The sequence below is a fragment of the Anolis sagrei genome, chromosome 3 (genome assembly GCF_037176765.1).
Source record: "Anolis sagrei isolate rAnoSag1 chromosome 3, rAnoSag1.mat, whole genome shotgun sequence".
NCBI classification, from domain to species: domain Eukaryota; kingdom Metazoa; phylum Chordata; class Lepidosauria; order Squamata; family Dactyloidae; genus Anolis; species Anolis sagrei.
In genome coordinates this window covers 267,330,272-267,347,146 of record NC_090023.1, presented here as the reverse complement: position 1 = coordinate 267,347,146, position 16,875 = coordinate 267,330,272, and the positions used below count along the sequence as shown (strand labels likewise).

Sequence of the window (16,875 nt, the reverse complement as noted above, 5' to 3'; positions counted from 1 at the left end):
AAATTCTCTTTCCCATGTAGCCTGTCTCTTTCCTTCTTTGCCATAGTTACTCTCAATGCTGTAGAACAGTTAAGATACCAAGGGATAGCTGGGGTAGATCTTTATGTGGAGCAGCACATATAGTTAGGATTCTGGGTAGTAGAGCTGTGGGGAGAAGGGATACAAGTCTGGGGCAGCCAGAGATAAGGAAGCTGCCAGACAATGGAGAAGCATGAACCATTGGGCTAAAAATCAAGGTTGGGAAGACATGTAAGGAAGGTTGCCGCCTGGCTCTTCTTAGGGTCACAGCTGTGGGATCCAGAGAGCAACTCTCTCCCTTTGAACATCTAGCCACAGAGAGCACCAGAAGTACTTGGCCTGGACCACAACTGACCCTAAGAGACACAGCAAAACATTTCTGTTGCTGTTAGGCTTCAGATAATAGAGAAAGGAAACCTCCCCTCCTGGCATTTTGATTTTTAGAATTCAGGGAAGGAAGGCTGTGTTGAACTTTTCCTGCATGATGATGACATATCTCTGAGTCAATAAGGGTTTCAGTACAGGAAAGTGGGCAACAGCAGAAGGCACTGTGAGTGAGGCTGTGATGCGCTGCACACTTCCCATCTAGTTTGGTGAGACATGCCTCCATGTCATTTGTGAGTGAGCAAAACACGGCCTGGGATCCCTCTGCATTCTCCAGATTGCTCCCCACCAACAAATAATCACCCACCAAAATATTTTTATTTTTCTTTCAAATAAATTGCAACACTCTTCCCCAAAAACATTTAATCTAACTACAGAAATTTATCCATATCCACAGATTCAACCATCCATACCTTGAAAATAACATTCCCCCCCCCCCAAAAAAAATCCAAGAAGCAAACCATGATATTGTCATTTAAAGAACTGGATCATTTAAACTGCTCATTTAAAGAACTCTCGTCCCTGCCAATCACGCTTGCGAGGGTGGTGGGATCGAAAGCAGGGCCTCCCCCGATGATCATAAACTCTGACGTGGATCATAGAGGGAGATACGTTTGGACAAGTAAACTGGTCTGGAACCATTTAGGGCTTTATAGTTCAAGACCAACACTTTGAATTGTGCTCGGAAGTGGACCAGCATCCAGTGGAGCTGACGAAGCAGGAGGGTGGTATGCTCTCTGTAAGTCACTCCAGTGAGTAATCTGGCCACCGACTGTTGGACTAGTTGGAGTTTCTGAACAGTCTTCAGAAGCAACCCTGCAGAAGTTAAGGTTGGGAGGAGACATTATAGCCATGTATAAATATGTAAAAGGGTGTCATAAGGAAGAGGGAAAAGGTTTGTTTTCTGCCGCCCTGGAAACTAGGACTCGGAGCAATGGATTCAAATCACAGAAGAGAAAATTCCACCTGAACATTAGGAAGAACTTCCTGACCATAAGAGCTGTTCAACAGTGGAACTCTCTGCCTCACTGTGGTGGAAGCTCCTTCCTTGGAAACTTTTAAACAGGCTGGATTGCCATCTGTTAGGGATACTTTGATTGTGCTTTTTTTTGATTGTGTACCTGTTACCTTTCTCTTTAAATTGCTGACCATCTCTTTCTGTGTGACTTCTCTTAACTCTTTCCTCCATCTCTTCTATTTTAATGTTTGCCCCAAAAGGGATATTGCTGTATGAGCCCCTCTGATGATGGATATGTAAGTTCCTACATCTTTTCTTCTTTTTCGTCTTCACTCGTCTTGTGCACCCTTTCACGTTCTCTGTCATCCATTCCTGCTTGTTAGCAGCACTCCTTCCTCTATTTGCTGTTGTATGGCAAAATATATGGCAGCTTGGAATGCTTGCATGGGAAAACACAGAACTAGGCCTCCCAGCCAATAAAAAGCATTAAGGAATTAGGCTGTCAAATCCATTAAACATGCAAAATCTGCTTTAATTTGTGAATGAATGTACCTACAGGTTTTCCTTTTGTATTTCTGTGCTTAGAGGGCAATGCATGCCTATTTTGTAGCGGGTGCTGTCTTTAAATAAGGCTTCTCCTTTACATGTCAAGTGAATGCCTCTTCTTGAATGTTGCCTTATATGTTTTTGTATTGAAATGATAGTACACATTGAAAAATCAGTGGATATTAATTCTTTAGATGCATAGATGGGGTATAATGTTACAACTCACATATTTAAGCACAGTTACGTAGTTGTGGCAATGGGATCAGAATCTAATTTATCTACTAGCTTGGGTACCCGGCGTTGCCCAGGTTATGTGAAAAGGGCATTTTTAAATTTTATAGAATGATGTTGTGGGTGAACTACAACTCACCTCATGTCAGGTTAACCCCCTGAAACTCCATCAATAGTTAGTTTGTCATGTTGGGAAAGTTTGCTCTAGATCAGTGGTTCTCAACCTGGGGTCCCCAGATGTTTTCGGCCTACAACTCCCAGAAATCCTAGCCAGTTTACCAATTGTTAGGATTTCTGGGAGTTGGAGGCCAAAAACATCTGGGGACCCCAGGATGAGAGCCACTGCTCTAGATCAAGTATGGGTTAACCCAGGCCCCTTGGGCTCTTGTCTCAGGCCCTCCTCTCTCTCACCATCCTTTGCTTTCCTTCCTTCTTTCTCTCTTTCCTTCCTTCTTCCCTTCCTTACTGCCCTCTTTCTCCCCCCTTCCTTCCCTTCCACCTTTTGGTCCCTTCCGTCTTTCCTACTTCCCTCCCTTCTGTACTTCTCTTCCTTCCTTCTCTCTTTCCTTCCTTCTTCTCTTGCTTCCTTACTGCCCTCTTTCTTCCTCCTTCCTTCCTTTCCACCCTTTGGTCCCTTCCCTCTTTCCTTCCTTCCTTCCCTCTTTCCTCTTTCCTACCTCACTCCCTCCTTCCCCCCCTCTCTCTCACCTTCCTTCCTTCCTCCCCTTCATCCCTTCCTTCTGTACTTCTCTTCCTTCTCTCTTTCCTTCCTTCTTCTCTTGCTTCTTTACTGCCCTCTTTCTCCCTTCTTCCTTCCCTTCCACCCTTTGGTCTCTTCCTTCCTTCCCTCTTCCCTCCCTCCTTCCTTCCTTCTCTCTTTCCTCCCTCCTTCCATCCCCTTCATCTCTTCCTTCCTTCTGTCCGTCTCTTCCTTCCTTCTCTTTTTCCTTCCTCCTTTCCTCCTGGGGTGGTGTGTGGTGGAGTCTCCTTTTCTGGAAGCTTTTCTGCAGAGGCCGTTTATTGGGAGTGATTTTTCCTGCATGGCAGGGGGTTGGACTGGATGGCCCTTGGAGGTCTCTTCCAGCTCTAGGATTCTAGGATTCTATATCAGGAGTAGGCAATACAGGGTCTCATGGATACACTTTTCTCTGTCGTCCACCATCTCATCTTGACCTTTTGGGCTCCTGTCTTTCCTTCACTTTCTGCCTCCAAAAGAGAAGAGGAAGGGGAGGAAAGGGTAGGGAGGGAGGGGTCTTGGGGAGAATTAAATCATTCTATTTGCATTGAATCATAAGGTTTGTATGCATTTGCAAGAATATATATTAACATGAGTACTGTGCTGAGGATTTGCATTAGGAAGCACTGCTTTCTGGGCTCTTATATACGCTGCAATGCGTTGGGGGACATTTGTTCATCGCCTGAAGTCTTAGAAGAGAGAAAATACATTATATTTCATTATAACAGGGGGGAGAATTCATGTTGGCCATGGGCTCTTAGCACCCCTATACATTTTGAAACCTCAGAAAGGTTTGGGGATGGAAATAGAGAAAAGCATGAGTTCTGAGCCAATGTGTTTCATTCAAGAGAAGCAATCTCTGGGCCTTTTTAGTCCGTAGGTATATCATAAGAGCATGGCGGCTCATGGATGGATTTCAGCATAGTAAATGGTACCGATCCCCGCTTTGTCACATACTGAGACAAGTACCGGTTGAACCTGCCCTGACATGTTTTGGAGGAATGTTCCAGAGATGGATTGCATGGCCTAGAAGGTTAACTTGTAGTGGATCTACCAAGATAATGGCCCTGTTTATCATTCCTTTCGTGCCCATCTTGGCCCATTTCCTCCCTCATCTGTCTTTGTCCCAGAGATATGAGCCTGCAGGCAGGGCCTGTCATTCATCATAGGCATTATTCTGCCCTTGGCTTTGGAAAGGGTATTCGAAAGAATTAAATACATGGTTGTCAGCTTAGGAGTGTCATATCTCCACCTAAGTCTAGCACAGGTATGGGCAAACTTCGACCCTCCAGGTGTTTTGGACTTCAACTCCCACCATTCCTAACAGCCTACCGGCTGTTAGGAATGGTGGGAGTTGAAGTCCAAAACATCTGGAGCGTTGAAGTTTGCCTGTGCCTGGTCTAGCACTATCTACATATGATGCATGTGAGCTGAATGCCATTTGCAAGTCTGCAGCCCAGATGGCTATTTGCATGCAGACATCGTCGCCAAGAGGACTTTGTGAGAGTTCCAGATTGCCCACAGCCAGTGCATTCTTTGCAAGGGAGAGAGGATATTGGCTGGCCAAGCCGACGGCAAAACCGCAGCCTGGGAACGGAAACAGACCTGCCTTTCAAAAAAAGGTGCACTTCTGTTTAGAGCTGTCCAAGCCTCCCTCCTAAAAACAGCACAATTGCATCCAAGAGACCCCTTTATATAATCAATTCACTATTTTTTCCTACACATTGCCACCAGCTGTCTATGCAGTTTTAGGGGGGAAAACAGGATAAGATCCTTGGTCAGGCTTGCATGTATCAATCTATACTCACCTAGTACACCATACTTACCTACTGAATAGCCACGTTTTGCACCCCATTGTGTATTTCGTATTATGTCTGCTTGTGCACGGTGGTTATTTCTGCAATCACAGTGGATCGAAAGTGACATTGAAGGCATGGAGAGGTCCAAAAATGTGCATAATAATAATAATAATAATAATAATAATAATAATAATAATAATAACCTTTATATATACCCTGCCACCATCTCCCCAGTGGAGACTCAGAGCAGCTTACTTGGGGCCAAGCCCAGACAACATATTACAGCAATAAAATCAAAGCATAAACAACAAACAACAGCAACATCATCAAAATTATATAAGCAAAATAAAGGCAGTCATAAAATAACATTCTAATAAGCACAATCACAGTAACAATAACAATTGACGGGCCACATGTAAAAGATAAGACAATTAAAAGGCTGTAATAAAATAAAATAGGAGCAGGATATTTACGGGGAACTCATGCATGCCTGACTTTTGTTGGTTAGTCCCATAGATACCATGTATTCCTAAAAAAACATATGACTGGGTCCCAGAGCAAATCAATTTATTTATTTCTTATTTCGGTTACTTCTATTCCGCCCTTCTCACCCTGGAGGGGACTCAGGGCAGCTTACAAAGGCACAATTCGATGCCGACATCACATAACAGTAGTATAAAACAATCTACCAGCAATTAACAGTTAACAAACAGTTTCTGCATATAACAATAAAACCAATAAAGCCATTAAAACCACTAAAAACCAATTACACCTCATTAACGGTCAGCGTTCGCCATCTCATAGTCCAGTTTCCAATTCCACTTTGTCAGTCCTGTCAGTCCTAATCGTCTGATTGTCCTTATCTAGTTGTCAGATTGCCCAAAGGCCTGGTCCCACAGTCCTGTCTTTACTTTCTTCCTGAAGGAGAGGAGGGAAGTTGATGACCTAATTTCCCGCAGGAGTGAGTTCCACAGGTGAATTCTCCCTAGAAGCCAAAATGACTGAGACTCAAGGCTAAATTCTCCCTGGAAGCCAAAATGACTGAGACTCTCGTACTTTGGACATATCGTGAGAAGACAAGACTGATCAGAAAAGACAGCTAAACTAGGAAATTCCAACTGGAATGGATCCCCATGAGGATCCTCCTCCTGGAGCAAACCAAGAATGGTCAACTTGGAAGTCCCTGAACAGACTCGGAAGCGGAGTGGGCAGATAAAAAGACAACCTGGCAAAATGGCACGACCTAAAAGAATTCTCCACCTTGTGCGACTGTGGAGTGAGACAGACAAGTCCGCACCTGAATGCTTGTCAACAATGTCCTGCCTCATGCACAGAAGAAGAATTGTTTAAAGCCACAGGCAATGTGGTTCACCTGTGGCTTTAAACAATTTTTGTCTGGAGTGAATTATAACAGCAAATAAAGAACAACACTCAAACATAGGGAAACTCCAGACAAGACACAAGCAGGGACAGCTAATCAGGGATGGGAAGGGTCTCACTCACACAAAAGAACTGCCTCTATTAATCAAAAGTATTCACCAAAAATTCACCAACTAAGGATTTCCCCAGGCAGTAACAAGTCACACCTAAAAAATGTCAGGCCATCAAATGCTAATCAAGGTGGCCAATTGAAACATTCCCACCTAGCTCCAACAGACAAGAGCTCTTTCTCCCACCCTGGACATTCCACAGATATATAAATCCAATTTATATATCTCACAACCTCTGAGAATGCCTGCCATAGATGCAGGTGAAACGTCAGGAGGGAATGCTTCTGGAACATGGCCATATAGCCTGAAAAATCTACAGCAACCCAGTAATACAATGGGTGCTTTTTCTTTCCTTCCCTCTCCTTCCTTCCTTCCTTCCTTTCTTTCTTTCTTTCTTTCTTTCTTTCTTCCTTCCTTCCTTCCTTCCTTTCCTTTCCTTTCCTTTCCTTTCCTTTCCTTTCCTTTCCTTTCCTCTTTCCTTTCCTTTCCTTTCCTTTCCCCTTCCTTCCTTTCCTTTCCTTTCCTTTCCTTTCCTTTCCTTTCCTCTTTCTTTCCTTTCCTTTCCTCTTCCTTCCTTTCCTTTTCTTTCCTTTCCTCTTTCTTTCCTTTCCTTTCCTCTTTCTTTCCTTTCATTTCCTCTTGCTTTTTTTCTTTCTTTCTTTCTTTCTTTCTTCCTTCCTTCTTTCCTTTCCTTTCCTTTCCTTTCCTTTCTTTCCCTCTCAAGATTTTATTTAAATGTTTAGGACACAGCACTACCTAAGAAAGTTAAAATCTGCATTCTTTTATTGTGGGAATTAGTTGTTGGGCAGGGATGGGAAGGGTCTCGCCCACACAAAAGGATTGCCGCTATTAATCAAAAGTATTCACCAAAAATGGAGATAAACGAATGAAAGGCCAAAGGGATTTCGACAGAACACACAATGCATCTGCAAGGCATCTCTGCCCGAGAAGGTAATCCCTATGTTGGGGAGAAACTTGAGTTTGAAGGCTCTAGGGCTTTTAATTGGCGATTATGTCTCATCGCTCTTTGATTTAAGCATAATATGAAATGAATTCCTATAGAGGTGTGTGTATACACACCTTGGTTTGTGAGAGCCATGCTCCTTGGATTACATAGGGCGGCTTTGCAAAACTCCATGCGTCCGGATGGTGTGTCGGAGGGAGTAATCCGATCTCCCCCTTGGCATTTCATGCCTTTTGTCTTCCCCTACCAAAGCCTCAACAATAGGCCCTGATTGCGGGAGCGCCATGAAAAGCCCTGCGTTATAAGAGAAGGCAAGCCAGGAAGGAGCGCACAAAGCAAGGCGACATAATTGTGACAAAAAGACGATGACAATGAATATGCCAGGAATAAATGACACCCATTGACATCACTGAGACGGATGGTGGGAAAATTTGCACAGAATGATTCAGTTTTCTGCTTTTGGGGCACACCTCCAAGTCATTTTAACGTAGTCCGTTGTCTCAAAAGAGACAAAGGATACTGGCGTTTTGATGTCTTGGGGTAATTGCATTCTTTAAGGGATAATAGGGGGCTTGGGGGTGGGGAGAAGAGACCCTGCAGGATCTTTGAATTCAAATATTTAGGAAGATAGAAAATGTGGGGAGGGGATGTTGTTAGCTTTTTCTCACACGTATGAAGGGTGCGGGGTGAGGAAGGCTATGTGGTCCTATATCTTGGATTTTATTATACAGTAAGTCCCCTGTAGCCCCCGGTACCACAGCAGATTAAAACGCTGTGCTGCTGAACCTGCTGACCAAAAAAAACCTTCAAGTCCTCATGGACAAGTTAAACAAGAGCCAACAATGTCACGTGGCCACAAAAAAAAGCGCCAGTGGGATTTTGGTCTGCATAAATATGAGCATAGTGTCTAGATGTAGGGAAGTCATGCTACCCATGCTCTATTCAGCCTTGGTCATACCACACCTGGAATATTGTGTCCAATTCTGGGCACCACAATTGAAGGGAGATGTTGACAAGCTGGAATGTGTCCAGAGGAGGGTGACTGTCAGCAGAGTTGTAATATCAAATAAAAAAATAACAATTCTTCAGCAGAAGCTTGCTTTATTAAAGCTTCATAGTGGAAACTCAGAAATCAAACATCAGACCCTTAAACAAAAACCTCCAACCTAATCCAAGACCAAGACCAAGACCCCAAAGACTGCAGGCAGATGCAAACCATTATAACAACAGTAATTAGATCCACCTGCACCCAATTGACCAAACCCAAACCACAAGCATTTCAGCAATTAAAAGCACAAACTTACTTACACAAATATAACCAAATACATACAATGAACAATATAATTTTGCACATTTTACAATACTTCTAACACTCCTCCACAAAATTATATTAGTTCATATTTATACATTCATAAATTCAATTTTTCACAAAATTGGTTATGTTTTTCACAAGTAAGAGGTTTCGTCAAAATATCTGCAACATTTTCAACTGAAGGAACATAATTGAGAACAATTCTTTTGTCCTTAACAAATTGTTGCACATTTGAATATCTAACATTAATGTATCTAGACTTCGTTTTCATATTTTGATTTTTACACAAAGCGATGCAAGTTTGAGAATCAACAAAAACTTGTATTGGCAATTCTAAATCAATGTTCAGACTTTTAATCAAAGATTCTAGCCATTCTGCTGATGACAAAGCATCAGACAACGCTGAGAATTCAGCTTCTCCAGTACTTAATGCTACAATGTTCTGTTTTCTGCTCTTCCAGCATACTGGTGTATTTGCATATTTTATTACAAATCCAGTAACAGATTTATTTTCCTTTAGATTTGCGAAAGAACTATCGCAATGTATTTCTAAAGACTTTTTGTCATCTGGACAAATTCTGAAAACTTTTTCAGCAGTTTGTTTTAAATATCTCAGAACTCTTTTTACTCCAGCCCAGTCTGTATGTGAGGGATTTTGAATCCTTTGACTTAGGATACCAACAGAAAAAGAAATGTCAGGTCTTGTGTTGTTTGCAATGTACAATAAAGAGCCAATAACTGAACGATAAATGAAATTGTTATCAAATACTTCTCCATCTACATGTTGTAGAAACTGAAGAGCCATGGGTGTATTAATAGTGTTTGCATTTTCCATTCTGGTTCTTCTCAAAAGATCATAAATCTTGTCAGTTTGGTTTAATTCAAAACCACTTTCATTTCTGGCAATATTTATGCCAAGATATCTATTAACATCTCCAAGATTTTTGATTTTCAATACTTTGCTTAAATTCTGAAATACTTCCTGAATGTTTTCCTCAGATCCAATACATAACACATCATCCACATAAATTACAATAAACATTTGTGTGTCTCCACTTCCTTTTGAGTACAAACAAGGATCAAAACTATTGGCAACAAAATTCAACTTTGTCAACACTTTGTCTAAATGTAGGTTCCAATTACGTGCACTTTGTTTAAGACCATAAAGACTTTTCTTAAGAAGATAAGTCCCTTCAGGAAGGTCAGATTCAAAACCTGGGATAGCAGATATATAAACTTTCTCCTCCAAGTCTGCATGAAGATACATTCACATCAAAATGTTTGACTTTTAAATTCCTATTACTGGCAATTGCAAGGGCTATTTTTAGTGCTTCCCCAGACACTGTGGGGCTAAATATCTCATTAAAATTTTCTCCATATATCTGTTCAAAACCTCTAGCAACTAACCTGGCTTTGTACAAAAAACCACCATCCTTTGTTTGTTTACGTCTATAAACCCAACGACAACTTAGAACCTTTACATTGTCAACTGTTTTAGACTTCTCCATGACTTGCAAATCTTTCAAAGAATCAAATTCACTTTGCATTGCTTTTAACCAAAGATTTCTCTCAGTCTCATCTCTTTTCAACATCTCTTTATAACTTTGAGGTTCAGACCAGTCATGTTCTTGTATTTTCACAACTTCACAATGGTATCTCTTTGGAGGAATACCCTTAGTTGTCCTAGAACTGCGCCTAGGAATGGTCCTAGTACTATCTCCTCCATCAGTCTCATCAGTTTCTGAATTACTAGAGCTAGTACTTTCTGAACTAGAAGATTCAGCTTCAGCTTTTCTCTTCTGAGGTTCTGTCCTTTTAATTACAGGACTACTGCCTTGTAACTGACTAGAAACAGATTCTTGCTTCACTTGCACTTGTGTTCCAAACTGTGTATCTTGAGATGTGCTTGGTTGTATATTTTGCTGTGCAGTCTGTTGTGAAACTGATTGCACTTGTGTAGCAGGCCGCTGTGAAACTTGCTGTGTAGTTGGCTGTGTGGTTAGTGGTGTGTGCATTTGAGTAGTATTGAAAGGCAGAAACACTTCCTTATTTGAATGAATCCTTTCCCAACCACTGTGTTGTTGGAACTTCACATTTTTAGAAACTAACACCCTATTATTACCACACCAAAATCTCCAACCTTTTGACTCAGAAGCAGGGCCTAGATATTTCAATTTCTTCCAAATAGAATCCTTTTTATGTCTTTGTTGAGAAGGAATTAAGACATATGAGTCACTTCCAAAAACTCTGATTGAACTCAAATCAGGAGTTTTTCCAAAAAACAACACATAAGGAATACTATTGACACTTTTGCAAAAAGAACGATTGAGCACAAAGGTGGCGTTTGCCACGGCTTCAGCCCACAATCCATCAGATAAACTAGCATCTCTTAACATTTTTCTAGCCACAACCTTTACAACACCTATCCACCTTTCTGCAACCCCATTTTCACTGGGTGAGTAAGGATTTGTTAACCTGTGAACTATGCCAAACTTTTCAAGCAAATTTTGCATTTGTTTGGACATAAACTCAGCACCACGATCACTCTGAAAAGCTTGTACTGGGTACTCAGGAAACTGTGTTTGCATTAGCTTCAGCCAAGCAGAAATTTTTTGAAAAACTTCACCTTTAGTTCTTAAAAAGAAGGTGAATTTCAACCGTGAAAAATCATCTACCAAAATCAAAAAATATTTTGATCCGCCTACAGAAGTAGGATGAGGACCAGATACATCAATATGGACAAGCTCTAAGATCCTTTTTGAAACTCTAGCACTGTATTTTGCTATAGGAGCTTTCTTAAGATTTTCTGCTGCACAAATTTCACAATCTAGAAAATTCTTACATCCTTGAATAGGAATCTCACACAACTCAGCTGTCTGTCTTAGATACTGCCATGACAAATGACCCATTTTCCTGTGAAATTCATGAATACATTTGTCGTGTAATGGCCTGGGATTATCAGGTATCTGCTTAATGCAAGCAGACACATTTGTAGCAGACTTTAAAACAAAAAATCCCTTTTCTTGTCTCAGTTGCACTTCATTACCTTGAAGATCTATTAGCATAGACTTTTCTTTCTTTAAAGACACCTCAAAACCTTCATCTAAAAGTTTGTTGACACTGAGAATATTATACATAATTTCTGGTACATAGTACACATTCTCAAGAGTACATTTCAGACTGTCAATATAAAGATCACCACAAGAAAATACTTTAACTTTTCTATCATCTGCCAAAGAAATAAAGTTTATATCAGAGTCTCTCACATTTGTCAACAGTTCTATAGTTTTCACCAAATGCTGAGAACAGCCTGAGTCAATAATGAAAGAGTTCATTGTATCCTTCTTAGAGGTCACCAGGAAAGCATGCTGTAAGTCCTTTGAAGAACTAGGTCTCTCCACTTGCTTGTTTCTCCATTGTCCTGGATTCTGTTTGCAATTCTTAGCATAATGCCCTTTCTTTTTACATTTAAAGCACACAATTTGTGACTTTGGCTTAGCAACACAAGCAGTGTCATTAGAAGCAGTCCCAGAACTTGAACTCTTCTGCATAGAAGCAAAACTTCTCAATTTGCGTTGAGCTTCAAATTCCATAATTTTCCCTGAAATAAAAGGTATCGTGAGATCCCTGTCTGGAATTTCATGAAGAGAGTCCATAAACGCATAAAAAGGGCGAGATAGAGATCCCATCAAGATTAACGCTTGTTGCTCAGGGGGAAAAATAATGTCTCTTGCTCTCAACTCCGAAAAAAGAGCCACAACTCTTGTAACATGAGTTTGAACTGGAGTGCCCTCCTCATGTTTGAGGTTAAACAGCTGTCGCATAAGAATTATCTTTGAACCACTTGATTGTCTTTGAAACATATCTTTAAACAGATTCCACGCAGTTTGTGCATGAAGAATATTATGAAGGTGAACCAACAAAGAATCTGACACAGACAACTGAAGAAGCGCCAAAGCTCTTTCATCTTTTTGTTGATCCGCAGGAGTTAGTTGAGCTGGCAAATTCTCAATTATGTCCCATAAATTCTGGGAAACAAGATAAGCTTTAAATCTGATGCTCCAACTGAGCCAGTTACTATCAGATAGTTTATCAAAAGGGAGTGAACCAACTTGAAGAGGCGGCAAAGCCATTTTGGTATTTCACTTTAAAGTCCCAAAGTTCCAGAAACAAAAACTTACTGCACCAAAAAAGAAAGGACCCCCAGTATACCCGGGTTTCAGCCCAGCCAATTTATATTCACTTCTTCAAGTAAAATTGGCTTCTAGCAGTCCAATATCTTTCAAAACTTTGCAGTAATCATCTGGAATTCAAACACAGGGTCTGACTCACAAACTGTTTGCTTCTTCTTTTGGCTGCAGAAACATTTGCTGAAAAAAACCTTTTGTGCAAGGCAAGACAGGAAAGCAAACATAGTTGGCCCTTGCTGCTCAGGCACGTAGAAGGCAAATTCTCCAACATAGCAAGCCATAAATCTTCTTGATTTCTCTGAAGGCAAATCTTCCAAGGTTTAGTGTTCAGCAGCAAGCTATCACTTTAAACCTCGCTGCTCACCAAAGCAGCCAGGAGCAGAAGACTCAAAAATGCCTTCAAAAAACTTCTTAATGTTCCACCACATATTTCAAAAACAAACATCACCTCAGACGCATGGATTATGCAGCGTTCTGGGCCCATAACCTGTCAGCAGAGTTGTAATATCAAATAAAAAAATAACAATTCTTCAGCAGAAGCTTGCTTTATTAAAGCTTCATAGTGGAAACTCAGAAATCAAACATCAGACCCTTAAACAAAAACCTCCAACCTAATCCAAGACCAAGACCCCAAAGACTGCAGGCAGATGCAAACCATTATAACAACAGTAATTAGATCCACCTGCACCCAATTGACCAAACCCAAACCACAAGCATTTCAGCAATTAAAAGCACAAACTTACTTACACAAATATAACCAAATACATACAATGAACAATATAATTTTGCACATTTTACAATACTTCTAACAGTGACTAAAATGATCAAGGCTCTGAAGAACAAGCCCTATGAGGAGTGGCTTAAGGAGCTGAGCATGTTTAGTCTGCAGAAGAGAAGGCTGAGAGGAGACATGATGATAGCCATGTATAAATATAAACAGTCTAGGACAGTGTTTCTCAATCTGAGGGTCGGGACCCCCGGGGGGGTCGTGAGGGGGGGGGTCAGAGGGGTCTCCAAAGACTATCAGAAAACACTATTTTCTGTTGGTCATGGGGATTCTGTGTGGGACGTTTGGCCCAATTCTATAGTTGGTGGGTTCAGAATGCTCTTTGATTGTAGGTGAACTGTAAATCCCAGCAACTACAACTCCCAAATGTCAAGGGCTATTTCCCCTAAACTCCACCAGTGTTCACATTTGGTCATATTGAGTATTTGTGACAAATTTGGTCCAGATCCATCATTGTTTGACTCCACAGTTCTCTCTGTATGTTGATGAACTATATCTCCAAAACTCAAGATCAATGTCCACCAAACCCTTCCAGTAATTTATGCTGGTCGTGTGGATTCTGTGTGCCAAGTTTGATTCAATTCCATTGTTAGTGGAATTCAGAATGCTCTTTGATTGCAGGTGAACTATAAATCCCAGCAGCTACAATCCCCAAATGACAAAATCAATCACCCCACAACCCCACCAGTATTCAAATTTGGGCATATCGTGTATTTGTGCCAAAATTGGTCCAGTGAATGAAAATACATCCAGCATATCAGCTATTTATGATTCATAACAGTAGCAAAATTACAGTTATGCAGTAGCAACAAAAATAATTTAATGGTTGGGGGTCACCAGAACATGAAGTACTATATTAAGGGGTCGCGGCATTAGGAAGGTTGAGAACCACTGGTCTGCGGGGGAGGGGAGGGGGGCTGCTCTCGTTACCGCCTTTGTTACAAATACATTTGGTGGAGACGAGTGACAGGGCCTTCTTGATGGTGGCCTCTCAGCTATGGAATACCCTCCCTATAGATATTAGATCGGCCCCCTCCCTTTTAACATTTCGGAAAAAAGTCATGGCTTTTTGAGCAAACGTTTGCAAATGCAGAGTAATTGACATAGGACAACGGAACGACAAGACAACAAGGCCGGACAACGTTTTTAACAAGGAGACACTAATGATTTATATTTTATTGATTCTGTTTAGTTTTTAATTTTATGTAATGTTTTAATTGTATGTATGATATTGTAAGCATTGAATTTTACCCTGTGAACCGCCTTGAGTTGCCTGCGGGATGAGAAAGGCGGTAAACAAACAAACAAACAAATAAATATAAATATGTGAGGGGAAGTCACATATTTATATGTGGACTTATAAGGAGTGGCTTAAGGAGCTGGGCATGTTTAGCCTGAAGCAGAGAAGGCTGAGAGGAGACATGATAGCCATGTATAAATATGTGAGAAGAAGCCACAGGGAGGAGGGAGCAAGCTTGTTTTCTGCTTCCTTGGAGACTAGGATGCAGTGGAGCAATAGCTTCGAACTACAAGAAAGGAGATTCCACCTGAACATTAGGAAGAACAGGAACTGTGAGAGCTGTTCAGCAGTGGAACGCTCTCTCTGCCTTGTAGTGTGGTGGAGGCTCCTTCTTTGGATGGCCATCTGTCGGGGGTGCTTTGAATGTGATTTTCCTGCTTCTTGGCAGAATGGGGTTGGACTGGATGGCCACGAGGTCTCTCCCAACTCAATGATTCTATGATACTATGAAATCTGGGGAGCAGGGTGAACAGGGTACAAATGTGATTAGATCAATAGGTACCGCATTGGTGGGAAGGTATTGGCGCTCCATGCAGTCATGCCGGCTAAATGACCTTGGAGATGTCTGTGGGCAATGCCGGCTCTTCGGCTTAGAAATGGAGATGAGCACAGCCTCCCAGAGTTGGACACGACTAGACTTAATGTCAAGGGGAAACCTTTAAATCCCCTGTAATCATGGAACCCATCTCTCCATAAGAAAAGTCCTCCAGCTGATTCTATGGTATGTGTCCCCTGGAAGTTACCCTACAGTTGCATTGGAGGACTTAGTAAATTATTTAAGAAAATACCTTTTTGGGAATTGCTAAATCGTCCAATGCAACTCTATGATGTCCTAGGACCAGACAAAAAGGAATTCAATGGCATTTGGTTGTTATAATTTGCGTAGAAGATCACTAGATACGGTTGTTGGTAATATGCTGTGTGCGCTCTCTCTTTGTCTCCCATGCAGGCCGCCAACATGTTGAGAGCATCATTAGCTCCTGTGTAAGTATTGCTCTTTTAAATTTAGTGTTCTTTGTTGATTAACTTTTTGAAAAGTAGTTGGATCAGGAGAGAGGTAGTTATACAGGCCTTTCCTATAGGAGCTCACCAAAGCTCTGAGATCTTTGGGAGAAGGGTTTGGTCTCACCACCTTCTGAACCATTTCTGGTGGGAACACAAGATAGGGCCTCCTCAGTTGTTGCTCCTTGGTTTTGGAATTCCCTCTTTAGGGAAGCAAGGATGCCTACATCTGTATTGTCCATCTCTTAGCAAACGAAAACATTTTTTCTTCCAAACAAAAGCAGATAAGATGTGTCTGTTCCTGCTGTTTGGACCGTCTTCTCTGCAGTTGTATGATTGAGGCAGCTGCTGTCTCACAGTAGTTCCCAACTTTTGGACCTCCAGGTGTTTTGGACTTCAACTCCCAGAAATCCCAGCCAGCTTTCCAGCTGTTAGGAACTGTGGAAGCTGAAGTCCTGGAGGTCAAAAGGTTGGGTCCCACTGTATCCATTTCTCTATCTAGATTTCCTGCGTTGGTTGGAAGCTTAATATGAGCAGGAAAGTGAGAGTAGGCACATCCTTAAGTATACAGAGAAAGTGGAAAAACTAGTCTAACTATAGATACTCTAGAAGGGTGCTCATCACCGACATCTGTCTCTTGTGTATGGCTGGTGAAGTTGCCAGATCGAGAACTGGGAAAGGCTTTTATGGGTTGCATAAAAAGGAATTTCAGCTGACGTGGCTTGTCATGTAACCAGGTGGCAAACAGCTGAAATCCCTTCTTCTTCTTCTTCTTCCTCTTCCTCTTCCTCTTCCTCTTCCTCCTCTTCTCTTCTTCCTTCTCCTTTTCCTTCTCCTTCTCCTCTTCCTTCTCCTCCTCCTTTTCCTTCTCCTCCTCCTTTTCGTTCTCCTCCTCCTCCTCCTCATCCTTTTTCTCCTTCTCCTTCTCTTCCACCTTCTTTTTCTTATCGTCCTTCTACTACTCCTTTTTTCCTTCTCTCTTCCTGCTCCTTCTCCTCTTCCTCCCCTTCTCCTTCGTGTTCTTCTTATCCTCCTCCTCCTCCTTCTTCTCATCCTCCTCTTCCTTCTCCTTCTGATTCTCCTCCTTCTCCTCCTCCTTCTCCTCTTCCTTCTCCTCCTCCTCCTCCTCCTCCTCCTTTTTCTCCTTCTCCTCCTCCA

General features: G+C 41.6%; 1 protein-coding gene across 3 annotated transcripts in view; it reads left to right on the top strand.

Moving 5' to 3' along the window:
* ARMC9 (armadillo repeat containing 9) overlaps window positions 1-16,875 on the top strand; it is a 152,913-nt gene that overhangs the window by 46,575 nt on the left and 89,463 nt on the right. For 2 of the 3 annotated variants that reach the window (XM_067466116.1, XM_067466114.1), the window contains exons 10-11: window positions 1,621-1,656; window positions 15,665-15,699. In XM_067466116.1, coding sequence (XP_067322217.1) covers window positions 1,621-1,656; window positions 15,665-15,699 — 71 coding nt within the window. The remainder of the gene's footprint in view (window positions 1-1,620; window positions 1,657-15,664; window positions 15,700-16,875) is intronic. The other variant, XM_067466115.1, reaches the window with a different exon arrangement.